Source organism: Spermophilus citellus (assembly GCF_964194105.1).
Source record: "Spermophilus citellus genome assembly, chromosome: 6".
Lineage (NCBI taxonomy): Eukaryota > Metazoa > Chordata > Mammalia > Rodentia > Sciuridae > Spermophilus > Spermophilus citellus.
Genome location: NC_138187.1, coordinates 11,682,398 through 11,696,626, shown reverse-complemented (window position 1 = coordinate 11,696,626; position 14,229 = coordinate 11,682,398). Strand labels below are relative to the sequence as shown.

Here is a 14,229-nt window from a genome sequence, read left to right as displayed (position 1 = left end):
GCTCTCAGGCTGTTCTGCAGGTGAGTCGGGAGGCGTCTGGTCCAGTGCCCAGGACCGGGCAGCCTGGGAGTTAATTATTAGCAGCAGCAGCTGCGCCAGGCACCCACCGAGGCCACATGGGTCCCCCCGCAGCACTTCACAGGCACCCAATTCCTCACTTCAAAGCCGCCTACGGGTTCTTCTGGGCCTGAGAGTTCCCGGCCAGGCGGGCTGCACCTCCCCTGCCCAGGTGAAGGCCCCCAGCCCTGTCCCCATGGGTCACCAGGGCTGGGGTCCGTGTGCTTCCTTAGCACCCCTACATTTGCAGGGTGCGGGGACTGGCCGGGCTCTGGGGCAGGCAGCCTGTTAGCCCCGGGGCCACCAGGCCCTGATCCCGGGGAACAGGGACGAAGTCTGGTCGTCTGTGCCGACTGGGGACCAGGAGGAAGCCTCGGGTGGGATCACAAGGAGACAAGCTCAAGGTGGAGGGTCCGTCTCCCCGCGGAGGGTCAGGGCAACCCGGCAGGCCCTTCCTCGCACCGCCCGACGCTGCGCCCAGCACCTCACGCCTACCCCCGAGGTAAGCGGAAGTCAGGCCACGGGCCTCGTTACACAGGGACCCGCGGGTACCGGGGCTAATGGGGCCTTCGCAGAACAACGCCGACATCCAGCCCTTTCCCCGTCCCTTCCAGATCCTGGACTGGGCTCCTGACCCAGTGTCGTCTCTGGGTGCAGGCCACCAAGACCAACTGGCAGACGCGCCCACGGCACGGCGGCGGTGACTGACAGATGGCGGGACCACCCAAAGCATGCTTCTCTCCGGTCCCTCCACGAGAGAGTCTGACCACCACTCATGTGGCCTCCATACTCTGTGAGGTCCGATAAGTCACCTAGAGACGGTCTAAGTACAGGGAAGAGTGCGCAGCTTGTGGGCGACCGTGTCCACCCAAGGGACGTGGGCATCCGGGGCCTGGGGGGCGGTGCTGGCACGGACTCCCTGCGGGTTCTGACGGACGCCTTCCATTCCTTCAATAGGTCCTGGGGGACGTGTGACCATGGCCAACCTGTGACTTCATCCAGAGTGACAGGCGACTTCTTTGAGGGACGGATTTACTTTGGTTAAATACGAGATAACGGATTTAAAGAGCAGAACTCAGTAGATATGCTGCGTGCGCTGCCGGCTGGCTCAGGCACAGCCCTGCCCCACGCGCTCCCTGCCACCTCCCACTGGAGAAGGACACAGCCCAATGCCCACTCCTCCTGCCTCCCCTGCAGCTAGAGCTGGTCCCGAGGCGCAGTTCCAGTTAAGAAAACCTGAGGAGTCTTTAGTGCAGGCAGAGGGGCTTCCAGGAAGACTTTTGCTTCACTAAATAAAGGGGGCCATGTGAGGCTGGTGTGGCCCTGCCTCCTTCCTGCCTTGAACCTAGATGGGCCGGTTGGTGCTACAGCAGCTATCTTGGGGCCTTGAAGAAAAGACCATGAAAATGGCAGAAACAGGCCAGAGGGCCTGCAAGCCCTGATATGTTTTTTTTTTTTTTTTTTAAAAGAAAAAGAGCACCTTCACACTTAGACCCCGGGAGCCAGCCTTTCTGTTTCTGAAGTCAACCTCAATCCTAACGGATATGAGGAAAGACACAAATGTCAAAACCGTGGGGACTGAGGTGAAACCTCAGGGAAGAGCGCAGGCCCTGAGGCCCTGAGGTCCTGAGTTGGAAAACTGCCCACGCTGCTCGCTGGCCCTGTAAGTCTGGGCGAGTTTCACTGTGCCTCGGTTTCCCCATCTAAAAACAGGGATCGAAAGAGCCCAACCGTGGGCCCAAAGCAAAGTCTGCACAGAGAGGGCATGGCATCCTCCACGACACACAGGAGCCAGCCATGTCTGTGACTTACAAAATTGAGCCCTTATCATAGTCACACGGGGAGAAGGGACAAAGCAAAGGTGGAACTGACTTAGTTGCTAGCTCTTCCAACACCTGCCCTTAAAAACTGTGTTGCACCCCTGTCTCGGAGCCGCTGGCGCAGCAAGAAGAGGGAAAAGGAAACTGCTCCAAGCCCTGCAGGCCAGTTCTCAGCCCCTGGCTCCCCCTTCCCTCCAAGCTCCAGCCACACAGGCCACCTTGTTATGCTAGGGCTTCTGCACGTGCTCTCCATAGCCTAGAACATTCCAGCGTTTGCCTTTTGCCCATGTGGCGGGAACTGCAAGCAGCTCTCCAATATCCGATCTCCCTTTCCCACCAGCAATGCTAGCAGAGCGCACCTCTCCAGAAAACTACATTCCCTGGGCGGAGGCTGTGGCTCAGAGGCAGAGCGCTCGCCTAGCATGCATGAGGCACTGGGTTCCATCCTCAGCATCGCATAAAAATAAAGAGTTTTAAAAAACTACATTTCCCAGCCTCCTTCGCAGCTAGATGAGACCATGTGACTAGTTACCAGCCAACGGGATATGACTAGAGACTCCTCAGGGTGCACCCTCTTCCCCTTTCCCACTGTCTGGCACCTGGCGGTGGGCACAGATGGGCCAGCACCCCAAGGCAGCAGGGCAGCGAGATGGGGGAGCCTGGGTCTCAACTGTTTACAGGGACAGAGAAGCCCGACCTGCTGAGATTTTTACCTGGGAGAGCAATTCGCTTGCATCTTAGGCCCCTGTGTCTAAGTCTTCTGACAGACAGACAAACCCAGCTTGCAATTCAGGCTCCCCACCCAACAGTCTCCCTCCTCTCCAGGACCAACCCTCCCTGCGCCCACCAGCACCAAGTGACTCCCCTCCACGGCACCGGTAGGTCCCACCTCCCACCGGCCAAGCTCAAGGAAGACAGGGACCCTGCTTGCACACCCTGGGTTCCCAGCACAGAGCCCAGTTCAAGGACAGTCGGGACCCCCTCAGAGACTGTCAATGGGAGGGGGCCACCACGGGACCAACTCAGCCTGGGACACAGAGCCTCCGAGGGTCTCCATCCCACCAGGAGCACTGAGGAGGCCGGGGGGCCACCCACTCACCCAAGTCTTGTCCCCCGACTTGCCAGGACCGCTCCATACCCAGAGGGTAAAAAATAAGACTCTGACCAACTGCCTCCAGGGGAAATAATTATTAACCAAATACTTAATTAGGTTTGAGTTTACACTTCACCTTCAACTACAGGTCTGTTAAGAAAAATGGGTCATAGCCAAGACACACAAGTCAATGGGAAGAAGAATGAAGAACACGCCTTAATAGGGCTCTCCTCATCGGAGACTGAGGCAGGAGGATCCCAAGTTCAAGGCCAGCCTCGTCAATTTAGCAAGGCTGTCTCACGATAAAAAGGGTTGGGATGCAGCTCAGTGGTAGGGCATCCCTGGTCAATCCGCAGCACCTCAAATAAAATAAATTAAAATTACAAAGAAGCTGGAGGTGCCGCTCAGTGGCTGAGCGCTGGCCAAGCATGCCCGGGGCCTGGGTTTGAGCCTCAGATCTGCCAAACTTCAATAAAAATGCTGCACGTTCAGCTTTCCTGGAGGAGACTGGAGATTAAACGACCTGCCCACCAATGCGCAGAGAGTGACCATGAGGATTTCCACCTGTCACCTTCCCCTCTCCTCTCTTCTTTTACAGTATCAGAGACAAGGAGGAGGCCTGTGAATAATCTAATTACCAGGGTGTTCACAGTTATCAGAAAGCCCGGGCTTCCAACGCCTGGGGACGTCAGCAGCTCAGAGACGTCACTGCCGGCTTCAGGTGGTTTGGCAATTTTCCTGAATCCTGAACGACAATAAAACCTGCAGGATGAACTTCCCCACGTTGTTTCAGAGCTGAGACCCGATGCCTGGAGTAGCCGGAGACTCCTCAAGTGCATGACTGGGCCCTGGCAGGGACACCTTGGGGCACTGGCAGAACCAACCCGAGCCATCTCCAGCCCCTGGATGAGCCAGGAAAGGATCAGGATGTCCCGGGGCTGCACCCTGCCCGCCGAGGCCTGCCTAGGCCCAGACGCTGCAGAATTGACACCAGAAACCCTCACTCCCTGCTGGCCGGCCCTCCAGCCACCTCCTTGTGACCCCAGCTGGCATCTGCGGGGCACCTCCCAGGGGCCCTGCTCCACTGAGCTTCCTGGGGGGGGGGGGTGCCAGCTCTTCTCCTCCTCAAGGTCCGGGAGACCCCCACACAATCACAGCGCACTTTACAGACCAGGAAACCCAGGCTTAACAGGCCCAGGGTGGCCTCGGGGGCCTTTGGAGAGTAACGAGGGGCTGACCCAGAGGGAAATCCTCTCTCAAGTCCCTCCTCCCACCAAGCACAAGGTGACCTGGAGGTGGGCCAGCTCTGTCCCAAGGGTGAAACAGCCACCCACACCCCCACCTCTGGTGGGACAAAAGTAAAGGGCGGAAGAGCCCCGAGCAAGTTCAAGCGCAGTCCTGGCCACCCCTGCTGCCAACGTCCCTGGGGAAGTGAACTGAGGAGGCCTTATCAATGTGCCCCCAGAGAAACGACCTAATAATAACCACCAGGTCACCTCTCCCAGGGCCAACTGGCCACCGTGTCCAGCCCGCCTGCAGGGACCAGAGAGCTGCCTGCCATCATCTACCCTGCCCCCACCCCCCACCCCCGTTTATTTTGGGGTTTTCTGTTGCAGGGCTGGGGCTGGGGGTGGAGCCAGGGCCTGGTGCTGCCAGGCCAGCGCTCACCACTGAGCCACACCCCAGCCCACAGCTAGTCTCAGGAACAACAGTGTGCATCCCGGGAGCCGGCCACAACAGCGGGTTTTCTATTCTAGAAAACAAACAAGGCAAAGCTACAGGGTCACCTTTAAGGTATTCTATTGAAATAAGCCAAGGGCACCTCACCACAAGGTGCCATTACAAGTGTTTTCTTTAAAAGGAGAAGGGGGGAGCAGGGAGGAAAAACAACAGAGCACCCTAAATGTCAAACCACAGGTCTCAGGGAGTGAATTACAGACCACAGATACGGGGACTGTCGCCAGGACACCTAAGGGTAAAATTACAAGGGGTATGTAGAACGTGGGAAAATTATTACTGTTATTATTATTGTACCAGGGACTGAACCCAGGGGTGCTTAACCACGGAGCCACATCCCCAGCCCTCTTTTTTTTTTTTTTTTTTTTTGAGACAGGGTCTCACTAAGTTGCTTAGGGCCTCCCTCACTGAGTTGCTAAGGCTGGCCTTCAATATGTAATCCTCCTGCCTCAGCCTCCCAGATCTCTGGGATTCCAGATGTGCACCACCACACCCAGGCCCACTGAAAAATCCTTACAACAGTGGAGGAAAAAAAAAACCACAAGATACCAAATGGCACCCAATCTATAAGCGAGACTCGAATGTTAACTCGCTGATAGACACAGCCTTGGGAAAAACACTTAAAATATCCACGACAGAGGGACAAGGCCCCCAGTGCACCCCGAGAACCTGCAAGTTAACCAGACACGACTCGCCTGTCAGACATGCCCCAAAAGGACCCAGGAAGACGCCCACAGGAAAGAAGGCACACAGAGGGTCACTATGAGGGGCAGGCGGAGGAAAATAAGGCCTCTCTGCACTCGCCACAGCCACGAAACCGAGTCGTGTTCAGTCCTGGAAAAGATGCCAAGAAACGTGAATTTTCCACACGGGGCCATCGGGAAGGGACTCCTTTTGGAAAATAACCAGGCCACACGATTAATGAGAAAAATGTACAAGGATATATATGGGGCCATAGTCCACTGGGGGAGAAAAATGGGAAGCCTATGCAAGCAATGATCCACCCACAGGCACAGAGCCCACCTATCCCGAATCTGTAGGTCGGAATACTATACAACCATGGTAAAGGTCAGTGAGGTTCTGTGTGCTCACGTGTGTGATGCTCAAACAGCCGAGAATGACAAGAATCCACAATGAGCTGAACCTATTAGCTGAGTGTGTAAATGTTGTGAGAGTTATAGAGAAAGGACTGACTCACACCTGGTCCTGCAGTCCAGGAGAGACACTTGATCAGGCTTCTCTTTTTTTTTTAATATTTTTTTTAGTTGTAGATGGGCACATAAACCTTCATTTTGTTTGTTTATTTTCATGTGGTGCTGGGGATCGATCCCAGCGCCTCACTGAGCACTCTCCCGCTGAGCCCCAGCCCCAGCCCCTGCTCAGGCTCTTTAAATATCCCCATTCGGTTTGTCACTTCTGAAATCAGAAAACCCTAGACTCTACTAGAAAGTTTATGTGGAAAAACTCAACAGCCATGACACCCACAGAGCACCAGGAAAGCCTCACCCCTGGTCTCTGGTTGACCTAACAGCACTTTTAAAATAATAGGTCAAAGAGGTTCAAAATTTAAGGGCACCTTTGAAACACTGAAACAAAAAACCAAAACACCCTCCTATTTGGGCTCCTGACCTAAGCCCTTTGGAATGTCAGGTTCCACTTGAGCCCCCACATACAGGAAGCAATGCCCAGCCTGCTCGATGATCTTGATATTCCAGGAACACAATAGGTGTTTAATAATTGCTGCTGGGTCTGCCAGTGGGAGTATCACCTGCTGTAGCCACACAGCAATTAGCTCTGAAATTTCAAAACTCCAACATCCCACCACCTAGCAGCTTCCCCTGGGAGAACTTGGTCTGCCAAGTCATTTACATAGATTTGCATACATGCCTACAGCTTGCACAGGAAGGAGCATGTATTAGTGCCACCAGAAAGCTGAACAGGACCCCAACAGCCACCCAGAGGGGACGGGTGAGAACCCGGCCCAGCCACGTAACTGAGTGTGTGGCTGATACAGAAACGGTATTTCCTTTTCCTTTCGATTTGCGTGCACCTAACCGCACTTAGAACAGGAACCCACTGGGGGGAGGGGACACACATGGGTACACACACATCTGCATGGTCTTTGCATAAGCTAGAGATTTTTCTAGAAGGTCGCTCCAAGAAATTACCATCATCACCAGGGGCACAGAGCAGGGAGAGGGAGTGTGACCTTGACTTTCCCTTTATCAGAGAAACTTTTTTTAGATTGACAGCAACCTCAAAAAAGTTACAGTGCGGGCTGGGGATGTGGCTCAAGAGGTAGCGCGCTCGCCTGGCGTGCGTGCGGCCCGAGTTCGATCCTCAGCACCACATACAAACAAAGATGCTGTGTCCGCCAAATACTGAAAAATAAATATTAAAGTTCTCTCTCTCTCTCCCTCTTTCTCACTCTCTCTCACTCTTTAAAAAAAAAAAAAAAAAAAAAAAGTTACAGTGCGGGATTCTCCCCGGGCAGATGGGTCGGGGCCAATTGCATCCAGCTCAACAAGGAATTTTCTAGTCCTCTGCAGAAAAGTCACTGTGACCCCTGACAGAGAAGTACCTCCTCATCTTCGTGGGCCAGGAAAACTTTCTGTATGAGAATCAAAGGCCGCTGGGGAGGGGGGAGTCCCAACCCCAGCTCACCCAGAGAGGTCCCCCGGGGTTCTCAAAGACGAGCCACGTGGGGAAAAATACACACAGGAGCTCACTTGGCCTTGGATCAGAAGGCCCTGCCTCTGCTGGGGACCAGGCAGTGCGCCATCTCCTAGGGGGAGGAGGGCCGGAATCTCCCTGGAATTTCCAAGCCCTTCACCTGTGGGTGCTCCAGGCAAGACTGAGCTGGGCAGGCCCCGCAGATCCTTTGAAGTAAATTCCCCCCTGGGTGGATCCCTCTCCCATCCCCCACCCCCTGACCTTGCCTGGTGGCTTTGACACTGAGGTCTTGGGTCAGCCTAGCCCCAAGGGCCTTCGGTAACTTGCAGCGGCCTCTGCCCTCTGCTGTGTCTCTGCAGCCTCCACCATGATCTCAGATCCCCAGTGCAAGCCCCAGGGGAACGGGGCCTGTCTGTCCAGCTCTCTGCTGTGTCCCCAGTGTCGGGGACGGGGCCAGCACACTGTAGATGCGCAATTAATAATAATGATAATCAATGTCAATCAAAGAATTCCAAGTGGTTGTAGGAGAGAGAGAGAATGAATCCCAGGCCTTCAAAGGCCACCCTGAAGTCCCCGCTCCTGGGCAACCCGGCCGAGGGACAGGTCTTTGCACGCGCACCACCAGAGGGGGTCGGCGTGCACAGAGGCCAGCTCCCAGCGAGAGGAGAGTGTCCCAGCAAATCTCAACCACTAGCTGAGCCAGTCCAGGGCCACCGCCTGGTCCTCAGAGCCAGGAGATGAATCCCACAACTAAGCCATGGGGACACTGCTGTAGGGTCCTGACTCTGTCACTGCTTGTCCTGGGCAGCGCCTCCCAGCTGGCCTCTACAGGAAGGACTCTTCACAACAGCAACCTGTCCCCACACCCTCACCAAAGACAGAGGCAGGTGGAAATCCAGGCCCCAGTGGATTTCCCAGGGCAGCAGGCTGGGCTGCCCCAAGCCCCTTCTGTAGTGACCGGGGTTGAGCCTCCTGATGGGCGGGCAGCTCATTAAGGACCCCCAGGACAGTTCCATGAGCCAATGACACCGCGGGTCCCCAGCCTACACCTGACTTCTCCAGGAAACGCCAGGAACGAGGCCCCAGATGGCCCCAAAATTTCCCCGTGTTCCCCCACACCAAGTGACTGCAGTTCCACTCCAGAGCACACCTGGCACTGCCTGGGGCCATTCCTTGTTGTCCTGACAAGGGGCAATGTCCCTCTGTCCAGTGGGCAGACGGGGTGTGGCTGCCAACCAGCCCCGGGGGCACAGGATGACTCCCACACCAGGGAGCAACCTCCCAGCAGCCAACAGGGCCAAGGTTGAGGAGCCGGCTCCTGCCTCCCTCGCACCCACAAGCCGTGTCCGTGTCCTCAGAAGACCGGCCAGCTCTGGCCCTGGGCTCCAGCACAGCAGCCCTCCCGTCCTCGCCCTCGGGGGAGCCGAGCCGGGCTGGGGAGGCTCTGCAGTCCTTACTGCCCCAACCCATTTCTTTAGTTTTGCAAACAACGTTCAGGCCAATTTTTTTAGGAGCCGGAGTCTGGCTGACCCTTAAGACCTGATGGTGAAAGCCAGGCCTGACCCCCACCACGAACACCCAAGCCAGGGCCCACAGGGACACCAGGGGGCCAGAGTGCAGGGCCATCGGGGCTGGGGGTGTGGCCCAGGTAGAGCACCTGACTCACCGATAGGCGCTGGGTTCCATCCCTAGCACCACAAAAAAATTATAAATAAAACAGTTTTTTCTTTTCTCTCTAGGTAGCCAGATGGGCCCCAGCCCCGACGCCAAAAGGCTGGGCTACAAAACAGGAGATGCCAACTCAAATACTAACAGTTGCCAGGGAGGCGCCATCAGTGAGGGAAGCCGACCAGGGATGAGAAAGTACAATGAGAGAAGACTTCAGACGCTTGGCAAGCAAGCCACCAGGAGCAGGGGGGCAGCCCCAGCCAGGCAGGTGGCCCACAGGCCTCCTGACCCCGAGGAGAAGCCAGAGGTCCACACAGGCCTGTGAAATCTTCCAAAAAGGAAACACCAGAAATCACAACAATTCATACCATTAAAATAAGCCAAGCCAGCGGGGGGCTAGGTCCACCCCCAGCCCGGAACAGAGCCGAGATGCTTGCTCAAGTTCACGGGCCGATGGGGCCTACTGTGTGCAAGACACCCAGAAAGAGCTGGACACAATCCTGTTTGGACTCTTGCAAGACAAAGTAGAAGGAGCCTAATGTGGGAGTCCAGGGCTCGGTCTGAGCACCCACTCCAGACAGACTGCTGCACCCCAACACCTCGGGAGAGGCCCTTCGGGCTGCTCCAAAGCCATTCTAGAGCTCTAGGTTGTTTATTCAATTAACAAACATTTGCTGAGTACCCAGGAGCTGGGATCACCGCTGTGAACCACGGGGGTGAGGTGGACCCTTTGGTGGACATGTACAGAGTAAGCACAGTGAGTAAAAACTTCAGATATGAGAAGGCCACAGAGCCATGACGTGGGAAGTGGGGGGGGGGTGAGGAAAAAGGCCACCCAAGGCAACCTCCAAACAAGACCAGGAAGGCAGGGAGCATTCCAAGCCATATGCAAAGGCCCTGAGGCAGAGCAGGCCTGGCTGCCCAGTGAGTCCTCTCCCTCTACCCTGAGGGACCTGGAAACCCACTGCAGAGTTCTCAACAGCAGATGGACAGCATCCCTCTGGCCGCCAGGCTGAGACTGGACTGCAGAGGTGGAGGGAGGGAGAGGAGCAGAGGTGAGTGGACAATCAGCAAGTGGCCCTTGGTGGCTCAGGACAGCGCGGCGGCCCAGGAGGCCTGAGAACAAGGCCGATTTGGATACATTTTGAACAACAGGCAGCGGGATCTGCTGGGGGGTCAGATATGGAGGAGGCCAGTTGGAGGAGTCAAGGACACTGCAGCTCCTGGCCCCCGTCGCTGACATGGGGAGGGCCGGGGAGCTGAGCTGCTCTGGGACCTGGCGAGGCAGAGATGCCCTGAGCCACCCAGGTAGAGAGACCAGATCCCAAAAGTCCATGAGTGGGAAGGGGAGTGCCACCCACCAGCATGTCCCAAAGGTGAGGTGCCCCAAAGACTGCAGCCAAGGAGTGGCCCAGTTCAAGGTCTTCTGAGGGTCTCAGCCAAATGGGCTGCTGGGCCTTCCTTCTGGAGCCCCGGGTCAGCACGCGCCCTGCCCAGCTGGGACTCCCCAGGCCGGGCCTCAGATCCAACCTCCACGCAGAGGGGTGAGCAGGGGCAGGACCACACCAGTCCTGAGGTCCCCTCCCGCTCTAGCAATCATAGGGAGGGAGGGGGAGGGTGGCAGGACCCCCAGGGGAAGGAGAGGAACGAGGTGGGAAGGCACAGTGTGGAAGCCATCCTGCGGAGTCCCTGCAGGACGGGACCCCGGCTCCTTCCAGACGGCTGGGAACACCCCCAAGGGGAGGTTTTCAGGCCGGAATGAGAGCAACTCCAAGGCCACTTGTCACCCCAAGAGGAACTTCTAGCAGCTGCTGAGATGTCCCCACCCGGCTCAGAGGTTCCCAGAGCAGATTCCACCCCAGGACCAACTCAAAGTCCACCAGAGTTCCACTGGGTGGCCACCACTGCCACCCAGGGAGCGCCAACGACAGAGCAAGTAGCCACAGTGAGACAGCTTGACGCTGACCACACCCCGAATCACCACGGCTCCCTGGGGGCTACACGATTCCCCCCACAGGGGGGACCAACAGAGGCACCGTCAGGGACACGACTGGCCTCAGCTACAGAACCAGGATTTGAGCACAAGGTACATGAGCGTCAGTTCCAGGCCACCAAGCTACACCGGGGCTGGGCTTCTCTCCGTTCCTCTGTATTTTTCTAATTTTTCTACCCTCAGCATAAAACACCCTAGTGCATGGATTTTAAAAACTGACTTGAGAATGGCCAGGCCTGGTGTCACACGCGGGTCATCCCAGGGGCTCTGTAGGCTGAGGCAGGGAGATCGCAAGTTCAAAGTCAGCCTCAGCAACGGAGCGAGGCCCTAAGCAACTTAGCCAGACCCTGTCTCTAAATAAAATACAAAAAAAGGGCTGGGGATGGGGCTGAGTGGTTAAGGACCCTGGGTTCAATCCCCAGTACCAAAAAAAGGCCTGGCCAAGGAGATACCCTAGACATTAATCCAACCATCAAACACCAGCTCCAAACCTCACCGCCACCCTCCAGGGAAAAAAACAAGCCAAGGACCAAAAACTCAGCCCTATTTGTTCCCGTAGATAACTCAAGTCCTCTCCTCCCATGGTGGTGAGCCTGCGCATCCACGGAGAGCCTGGACATCTCAGGGGCACAGAGGCAGACACCGGCCCAGGCTCCAAGACATTCCCACATTGCCCAGTACCTTGATGAGTGGGCCCAGCACACCCCCAGGGAGCCCCCAGGAAGGACAGGAACAGGAAACAGCTCCTTCTTGGAGGCCAAGGGAACCCCCGTGATCTGCGCAGGCGTGGGCTCAGCCGCTCGCTCCTTTGCTGGTCCCAGCAACCTAGGAGGTTGGAGTGTCTGTGGGCCCCATTTTACAGATGAGGGAACAGAGGCTTCTCAGGGTCACACGGGCATCTCCCAGCATGGAGCATGCACGCCACCTTGGGAGACCCAAGCCAGCCGCTCTGGATTGCAGACTCCTGCAACTGGCACTTCCTGAGGCCAGCCGCCCACTCGCCAACTCTGGTTCCAGGGCACCTCCAGAATCTGGGGCATCCAGCAGGTGAAGGATCCAGAGGGAGGAGGGGCAGAGGGAGTCCGCCAGGCCAAGAGGCAGGAAGGAGCAAAGGCCTCTCAGAGGTGAGGGCCCACCACCACTGTCCCTAGGTACATTCGACCCTCTGACGATTTCTGTAGCAAAAAGTCCTCGGAAGAAACAAAACAAAACAAACAACAACTGGGTTTCTTGGATGGGCTTCTTAGTTAAGTAATCACAGGACACAGGATACTGCCAACATTAGCCATCCACTGCCAGGAACCTTCAATAAGACCCGTCCTGATAGAAACTGGTCGACAGGCACCTATGTCCCCCACCTTGACGCAGGAGAAAATAAACAAGAAATACTCCAGGACTCAGCGCTAAACCAGGTCCCCTGTGGAGACCTGCATAAATATCTTGCTGCAGTTACACCTGGGTCACAGGGACCCACAGGTGTTTCTCTCTGCTCAAGAGACTCCAATGCAAATGGCCTCCAGCCCATCCCACACCAAGTGCTAGCTCTAGCCCTGGAGCAGATACATCTCCAACTGCTGTGGCTTAAAATGACATCTCAAAAGTGCACTTAATTGTTCAACCAAACTGACACCCCCCCCCCAAAGAACAAAGTCTTGCCCTGGGCCCTTGAGGGGAACTTTTCAACCCTCAAGAAAAGACCATACAACAGGACAAGAGAGCATTTGTGGGTGCTAATCGCCATCTCCTGTGAGCCAAGGGTGTTTTTCCTGATTCCTAAACAAAACAAAAGATTGTGTCCAGATTTGCCCATTGTGTTTACCAATAAGGAGGTCACAGAAGAGCTCTCCTGGAACCAGGGGGCAAATCGTATTACAGTGACCCTAAAGCCCCAAGTGCTGGGGATTAAACCAAGAAAGTGGACTCTGGGAAGCCAGCTAGCTAGGGCCAGCCCTTCACATTTCAGAACACTCCCCAGATAGGGGTAGAGCCCGGGGCATCCCCAGAGAGGAGGCTCACCCCAGGGACCCGGGTCCTGGGCATCCTGGGGGACACCCCAACCCTGACCCCAGGGTCAAGCAGCACATGCCAGGTCAGCCTCCTTCTCCCCTGGTCTTTCTCCTGTTCCCCTAAACTTGCCCTGAGCTTAGGCAGAAAGGAAGGAAACCAGGGCAAACACAAGTAACTAGAGAGAGTGACACGGAGTAAAGCAACATTGGTCGGGGGGAGCCCCGGCGCCACCAGTGGGAAGTTCCTTTCTACAGCCTGTGCCCTTCCCCAGCTCAGGAATGGGGGTTTTTGGGCGAAAGGGGGGCCCCCAGACCACGAGGTAGGTGGGAGGGCAAGGTAAGCCGCCCCCCTGGCCTCCCTGCATCCATCCCCACGTCCCCTTTCCTGGAAGGTAACTGCACGCGGCGCCCCGCGCGGGGAGGCCCCCTGCTCGGCCGCCCAGCTCCCCGCGGAGCCCGTGCCTGGCGCCGGGCGGCCCGAGTTCACCCCGCGGGGGGCCCGGGGCGGCGGGCGCAGGGCTGGGGACTGGGGACCGCGGGCCGCGCGTCCCGGGCCCGGCCCCGCCCGCCGCGCCGGCCCCTCCTGGTCGTCCCCTCGTCCTCCTCCCGCGCGCGGCGGCCCAGCACGTACCCAGAACGGGTCGGAGCCGTCGGCGCTGCAGAAGCCGCGGAGCGCCATGCGGGCGGCGGCGCGGGCACCGGGCGGGCGCGGACGGGCCCGGCTGGCGGCGGCGGCGGAGGGCGGCGGCGCAGGAGCAGGCGGAGCCGCAACGCCGCCGGGTTGGCCCGCGTCACCGGGATGCGAGCGGCGCCCCGCCCAGTGCGCCTCGCCCGCGCGCGCGCCCCGCCCGCTCCCCCGGCGCCCGCTCCGGCGCCCGCTCCCCCGGCGCGCGCGTGGGCAGCACGGCCGGACCCCGGCGCCAGCCACGCCCGCCCCGCGCGCCGCGAGGACCGTCATGGAAACCGGGGGTCACGTGTGCGAGCCCGGGGCCAGCGGAGCCGCCGGATGCGTCCTGATTCGACCCTCGCCGTTACCACTTCCCCTCGGTGCAGGAAGAGAACCAGGTGCCCGGTGGCTTTGCCAGGGTCACCTGGTTCTCAGCCGGCCGGAGCCGAGCGGGCCAGCTGGCCGCAAGACGGACAGCAGGAAGTGCAGACTCCTGTCCACCGACCCCTTCCTAG

General features: G+C 57.6%; 1 protein-coding gene across 2 annotated transcripts in view; it reads right to left on the bottom strand.

Annotated features, from left to right (window-relative positions):
- The window catches only part of ABCC1 (ATP binding cassette subfamily C member 1 (ABCC1 blood group)), a 90,889-nt gene extending 76,959 nt beyond the window's left edge, over nt 1-13,930 (bottom strand). The window contains exon 1 of one of the 2 annotated variants that reach the window (XM_081298716.1): nt 13,679-13,930. In XM_081298716.1, the coding sequence (XP_081154842.1) occupies nt 13,679-13,726 (48 nt within the window). In that variant the 5' untranslated portion in view covers nt 13,727-13,930. Of the gene's footprint in view, nt 1-3,608; nt 3,825-13,678 lie in introns of those variants that run through there. The other variant, XM_081298715.1, reaches the window with a different exon arrangement.
- Between the last annotated feature and the right edge of the window lie 299 nt (nt 13,931-14,229).